This window comes from Fulmarus glacialis, unplaced genomic scaffold (genome assembly GCF_000690835.1).
Source record: "Fulmarus glacialis isolate BGI_N327 unplaced genomic scaffold, ASM69083v1 scaffold7086, whole genome shotgun sequence".
NCBI classification, from domain to species: Eukaryota; Metazoa; Chordata; class Aves; order Procellariiformes; family Procellariidae; genus Fulmarus; species Fulmarus glacialis.
This window is the reverse complement of record NW_009216171.1, coordinates 105565-112662: the sequence shown is the minus strand read 5'-3', so window position 1 is coordinate 112662 and position 7098 is coordinate 105565. Positions and strand designations below refer to the sequence as shown.

The 7098-nt window shown below is 37.9% G+C and overlaps 1 protein-coding gene across 1 annotated transcript in view; it reads right to left on the bottom strand.

Moving 5' to 3' along the window:
* SCUBE1 (signal peptide, CUB domain, EGF-like 1) overlaps positions 1-7098 on the bottom strand; it is a gene marked incomplete at both ends in the record, with an annotated part of 172554 nt that overhangs the window by 87623 nt on the left and 77833 nt on the right. The window contains 2 exons of the mRNA XM_009579193.1: positions 559-648; positions 3522-3638. Of these exons, the coding sequence (XP_009577488.1) occupies positions 559-648; positions 3522-3638 (207 nt within the window). The remainder of the gene's footprint in view (positions 1-558; positions 649-3521; positions 3639-7098) is intronic.

Here is a 7098-nt window from a genome sequence, read left to right as displayed (position 1 = left end):
GGGAAAGATCTTTCAGTGGTTACTAACAAACTGCACAAAGGAAATAAATGAATTTCCAGTCATAATATTTACATCTCAATCAAAAGTACTGCAAATTTTAAGTAGGCAAATATAGTTGTTCATTTAACACCACATATGTAATAGAACATTGTTGTGTATCATCATCATCACCCACTTTTAAGTCAATAGGCAGGTCTGCAACATGAGATTTTTCAGGAATCCTACAGCAACACATACACACAAACACACACAAATCACATGTAAGAAGTAGCTTGCATAAGGTAAGTAAGGTTAATGGCAAAAGCTTCTTTCTATGCAGAAGAAATTGAACATTAAAGCTGCAGCATTAGGAAAAAAAGTTTAAAAACAAGAAATGAAGTCGTACAACAGATGAGAACTTAACAAAATTGGTGACCTTTACACACAGATGAAGTCAGGTTAAAAAACCAAACCAAACCAAAACCAAAGGGACCAAATGAGACCAAAAGAGAACCTCCCCCCCACACACATACAGACAAAAGTGAGAGCACAACAAAGGAAGTGGAAGAAAAGTGTTACCCATAAGTAGCCGCCGTTTCACCCGCTTGTCCACATCAGCTACTGACGTGGCATTGTACTCAGAACTCTCAATTGCAGCCTCATCCTTCTCTAAAACACAAGTAAGGGACAAACATGGAGCAGTTGGTTAATCACAAGCCCAATTTTCCGCTGCCTAAGACAGTTTCTTGGCATGGCACAGCCAAAGCCAAGAAGCAAGGCACGAAAGCACTAAATCCCCGTTAGAGAGTTAATTCCCTTTGAGACCCCAGGAAAAAATTAAAGGGTGTTTAGGGAAAGGAGGAAGAAAGAGGGGGAGGAGGAAGAATAGTCAACTATGAAGTAATTAACCACGTACAGGAAGCAGCTGGATTCCTACTGGAGAACAAGACAGCTAACATGAGTGCCCCAGAGAGGTGTTAAGGATGAAAATTAAAATTCAGGGATGCTAGTTAAACAAACTACTAATGACAAACTGTAAAGTGATTCAGGCTAATGGTGGCACCAGGATCTGAAGATGGCAGGCAGAAGACCAAGACAGACAGAGCGAGCTAGAAGAGTCCGGTGATGGATGGGCACGGATGCACCATAGTCTCGTACACATTGACACATTGTGAGGAGAAACCAAACAACAGCATGCAAATTAAACAAAAACAACAACAAAAATAAACAAATCACAAACCAAACAAACACAAAAAAAGATCAATTTGGGCAGTGCTGGTTGCCTGCTTGTCTATGAAACACTACTAGCTAAACATTCAATGCTAGGAAAGATGTTGCAAAAACAGGGTTTAGTAATTTTATAAGCATGCAGTAAGCAAGATGAAATCAGCAAAGGTAATTTTACAAGGTAGTCTCTGATATCCTACATGTAAGAGTTTCATACAGCATAATGAGGACTTTAGTTTGGTTATGCTTCATTAGAAATACACAGAAACAGTCACAAGTGTGGGAAGAGATGATCCGTAAGTGAAATAAAAATAAAGATTTCTGATACAGGAGAGCAATGGAGAAGCAGCAGCTGGGTAAATAAAATGATTTATACAGAGGGGGAAATGCTTATTAGGAAAACAAAAACCAAAATGCAAGTGGGGCCTTTCACATGCAGCAAACATAAAAAAATAAAATAAAAGGATAAGTCAAGTAAACAAAGACAAAATATGTTAGACAAAGGGTCAACAAGTATTTATCTGGCATTGCAAAAGTTTGCATTCTTGCAGTGATGCCTGGAATATATACAGCACTGAAGACAGCAAACACTGGAATCACTGATGTGAGGAGGAGGAGGAGGCTGGCAGGTTTTGTTTGTGGCAACACTACATGGTTGAGTGGTAACAAGAAGTTGTTTTGCTTTGTTTTTAACAAGTTCTAGATGGGATCAGGCTGCAATAGAGGCTTTTGTTTGAGTTTTTTTTTATTTTGCTCTGTAAATAATTAATGAACGTCAGTTATCAGACAAGACAGGCAATCAGGAACCATCACCAGAAAGCAGGAATAAAAATGTAAAAAATAAATAAAAAAATTAAAAGTATTCTAAGAGAAAGAACTACTTAGACGGAAGAAAATCAGCACAGGCAGTATATGTGACTTACATCACAAGACCAAGGAATGTAACATGGAGTTGTATGTATTACATTACAAAAATGGAAAAAAAAAGTAAAAAACAGGTGCAGTGTACACAGCTTTTAAAATCATTTTTACATGCTGGACAAAATAAAACATCAATCCAAGCATATTAGTGAACGCTAACAAATAGAAGATCAATTATCTATTCAATAAAACCTGCTCTCAAGGCCCTCGCTCTTGCAAATTCTCTGCATCCGGAACTGCCACAGGCTTCAGGGAGGGTTATTTAAACAGAGGGACTGTACGACGGAGCCCTCTGACTTAATGAAAAGTACTAGTTGAGAGATCCCGTAAGCTGAGACATAGCTTGTGTATACAGCGAGGGAGAGTCCAGCACTGAACCTTGTTCAGCTCTACCTCTGCCAACATAACCCTCACCCTACCACACAATTTGTGCAATCAAACCCATCAGAAGTGAGTGAGGCTCTGGGCACTAAGTTTTATGCCATGGATCTGACCAAGGGATCACTAAAGATAACTGACAGATTTCCATGGGTTTCAAGTGCTCTGTCTTGCAGTATTGATAAAGGAGAGAAAAGATGATAAATATGCATCCATGCTTTTTAACCTCAGGAAATTACTAGGAATTTGTAAGAATTCGAAATAAAAAAAAACCAAAAAAAGTCAACATGACCGCAATGCTAATGAAAACCATTATGGATTTTAGGTTCTGTATTTGTGAATAAGAATTTCCAAATATTAACTTGCAGTATGCAAAAACATCCTTTTTATTTAAAAAAAAAGCAGAGTGGAAAGAAATGGTGTTAAGCAAATAATATATTTTGTAATCATAAATGTTTGCATAGCATCTCCCAAGATGCTCCATCTCTTGAATAGCTTTTCCTACTGATAATCTGAGTGAAAGCTTATTCACTACAAGTGCTGTAATTTTTAGAATCATAAAACGTACAACAGGGAAGAAAGCATATAATGATGATTAATTTTCCCCAATAACAGCTCAGAAAAGAGGATCATTTTCCTCACCTTGCTTATGTAAGGAAGTCTTGACTTATGAAAGTGAACGGAAGAGCTGAACTTTCATTCATAATTATGAATGTTCTACACCTTTTAACTTCAAAAATTATTAGAGTTATAGAAAGAAATAAAAGTTACAGAGGAGTAACAAAGGGATACTTCATTAACAAACATTTTGACAAAACACGCACAAATGCTTCCCTCTCTGTATAGCGTGACCTTAGCAACTATGGGCAGGCACTGCTGTTATACACTTCTCTCAGCCATGGTGCTAAACGCTTGTGAGATACAAACACATGCGCGCATACACACACACATACATATGTGCACATATATATTCTATGAGGAATACGAAATAAAATGCACTGCAGAGAAGTACTTACCAATGCAGGTTCGGCCATCTGAATGTAGGGCATACTTCTGATGACAACCACACACAGGACCAGTATCTGTGTCATCACAGGTGTGTTGGCAGCCTCCATTCCCATAGTTACAGGTTACTAGTTAAGCCCCAAATGAATGTGTATATATGTATATATAAATAAAATGACAATGAAACCAATTAGTCTTGAGGGCCTTTCAGAACACAGAAGAGCAGTAACAAACCAAGACATAAGGCAACATAACATTTGTATTTGCAGTTATTTGCATTTCTTTTTCTTTCTGACCCCCCTTATCTTAGCCACGCTCCTGTCTCACGCCCTACTCCTAATCCATGCAGTGAAGAAAAAAAGAGAAAGAAAAAAAGAAGCATGTACTACTTTTTCCCCAGTCTATTTGTATTCATAATTTTAGTATCAGTGGTTAGCCAATTCCACCTCTTCCTAAAAGCTACATGCTTCATGTCTGTGATGTATATGGCATGAAGAAATGAGCAATCTACTAATACAGACGTATATTTTCAAGTCTATAAAGAGCATTTCTCTTTTCCTTCCCCTTCACTTTCTAAGTGGAGGAAGCAGAGACCAAAGAGCAAGAATAGAACCATATAAGTCTTGAAATCTATTATTTCAAGTACTAGCCCTCCTAGAGCAGAAGAATGTTTAAAAATAAAACAGGAAACCTTTTTTTTTTTTCTTCTCTGAAACAAAAAATACATGGCTGTTATGGCCCTGCGGTGCTCTGCTCTCAACTAGGAAGGAAACGTTGGAGATGTCACTTTCACTTCCAAGCATACAGTGCAAAATGGCTTTTAGCAATTAAAATGTCCTCTGGTGAAAAAATACTAAACATACATTAAAGCAAACATTGTTCATGACAGGATTTTGAAGTTTACATGAATTAATAGATCAGATTAAATTTCCTTGTCACATGATGGATTTAATTTCTATTAAGACAAACCAGTTTTTAAATATTAAGCTGGCTAGCGCCATTAACAATGCCTCTCATTTGCCCCTGTTCCGTTTAATCCTTTGCAGTCACATAGCTGGATGCTGAATAATACAATTCTGATCCTACTGAATTCAATTTACTGTCTTTATACACAGGTAATTTGGACTAGGTTCTTTATCTGTATATACATACTGGCAGATACAGGGGAAATCCAATATACCATTATTCAGTTATATCATACTCATCATTTCAGAGGACTTAAATGTTTTGAAATGTTACAGTAATTTAAATACTGACTACATTAATTTAAATACTGACTCCTACTAATCAGAAGGAACTTCCTCACATTGGTTTTAGCAGAATTTTCCTTCTAGATAAGAGAGTTTATAAAAGAGCCAGGGTAGTAAATTGCAATATACAGTAAAACTAAGATAATGGTTAACAGGATTTTAAAAACACGTACCTAAATCTAAACTGAGGTTCTATCTAATCCAATAGGGCTAAGCTCATATAATTTCCCACTGACCTCAGTGACTCTGCTTTAATGCTAGCTTCTTAAAATGGAGTAGACTGGAGTTTTCAGTCACAGTAACTAGAATTGAAATATACCACCTCTGGTGTGAGTGTCGCAGTGCTGAACAGTCATGCCACTCTCAGTAATCACTTAAGTATTTCGCTTAAAATGGAACAACAAGAAAAGCAACTGAGGGAGACCCACCACAGCATATCCAACAGAATTCCCATTAAAACCTCCTGCCAGCGTGGGAACCGCAAGTTTATACCCGCAGTCCCTGAAGTCTGGCAAAGATCACAACAGGAATTGTCCATCTCCCAAATGAGTACAGAGCAGAGGCCACTACAGGTGCAAGGATCCTTGGTCCTTCACATTGCACACTTCGAATAAAATCCTTGTGTTGTTCAGAGATAGAGAGGGAATAGTCTTGTGGCCTAGTGGCAAGAACAGTCCCTGAGAAAAGGGTCTGCCTGGATTCCCACCTTTCCTCCCAGGAATATCGCTGTTCTATCCAATTGCAAAGAATGCCAATGAGAAAGATGGAGAGCAGCCTGGTCCATATTCCCTTATTGGAGCTTGACAGTTTGGGAACTAGGCTGGAAAATGGGAATTGTGGGTTCAGTCCCACCAGACAGAGGAGGGAATTGAATTCACATACCCCAAGTCATAAGAATCCTAAACTTCCAAGGAATTACATTTAAAAAGCGCCCCAAGCAACAACCATCCTCAGGCATTCTTTCTCCTTTTCCAGTTTTATAACTTAACTATTAATTTCTTTTTGTGAAAAAATACATGAAGCAAACCGTTCTGCTTTGCATCAAATGGAAGCAACGTTTCATTTCCTTCAATATGCAATAACATTTTAGCTTTTACTTTTGATGCAAAACAAACAAATTGAAATTTTACGTCAATTCTCCATTCTTAAACCTCCCACCTTTTCGATGCAGTCATGCTGAAAAATCATTTCTTGCTCAACACTATGCCTGTCTGTATTCATGTCTCTTCTTTTTGCCCATTCTTTGATTTGCAATTTTTTGAGGCTAATCTTTTTCTTGTGGCTCTCTCTCTATGCCACATTATGTATGCAACAGTATCTTCTTGGTTAATCTGGAGGAAGAGGAATGCTAGTTTGCAGTTTAGCTGAGAGCTAGAGGAACAGACAGAGGTTGTTTGAATCGGCTGACTGCAGCCTGCTGGCAAACATGAGCTCTCTTCTGGCCAGCTGTGTCTGGGATGTGATCAAGCAGGGGCAGTACGTTGTATAGAGGGCAGCTGCTTGCAATATCCATGGTATTGGGCGTGCACTGGCAGAGCTAATCCAGGATAAGGTAATTTCCGTCTACCTATCCTCCCTTCCTTCTTGACCCCGTATGCCTCTTGGACTATGTGCAAGTTCATTCAATGTTTCTATCCCTGTTGGACTGCTGTGCCATCACAAATTAACTTAAAGGTGCTGTTTATGCCAGATGTTTACATACATTTCTAGCCAACAGTATTTTTACTGAGGATTTGAAAGTGCAATCAGCAACAAAGTGTATATTTTAAACAACTTGACTGCAGTGGTTATTTTTGGCATTCCATGCTGAAAGCCTCTACTGGCAGAGATGAAAATACCTTAACACGGTTTCTCTGATCACATTGAGAAGTTTCTCTTGCTTAGAGGAAGAAAACCAAAATTATTTAAAAGCAAAGGGACATCCAGATCTACTCCATTTTTGTCAGAAAGCATTAAAGCAAAATTAATGAGAAATCTCAAAGTGTTCTTTTAATAATTATTTCTGATAACTTTAGACTCTACAGCTATGCAAAAGACTGTGCTCATTCAGAGTCTGTGACATTAAAAAGGCAAACAAAAAGAGGCAAAATGGTAACTTCTGATAGACACAGATCACCTTCAAATATTATAAATCATGTTACAATAAATGGGATGGAAAACAGTAAGTAATTTTTCTTTTTTTTTTTTACCAAAGGAGAATATACACATATCTGTTAGGACTCAGATACACTTATGCCCACATAGCAGATTTAAAACCAGAGTAACACCACTGCTTTTGACACTGCTTCAGCATTTGTGTGTGTCTTAAGTGCAATCAAAATGCTGGGCTCTTGCCCTT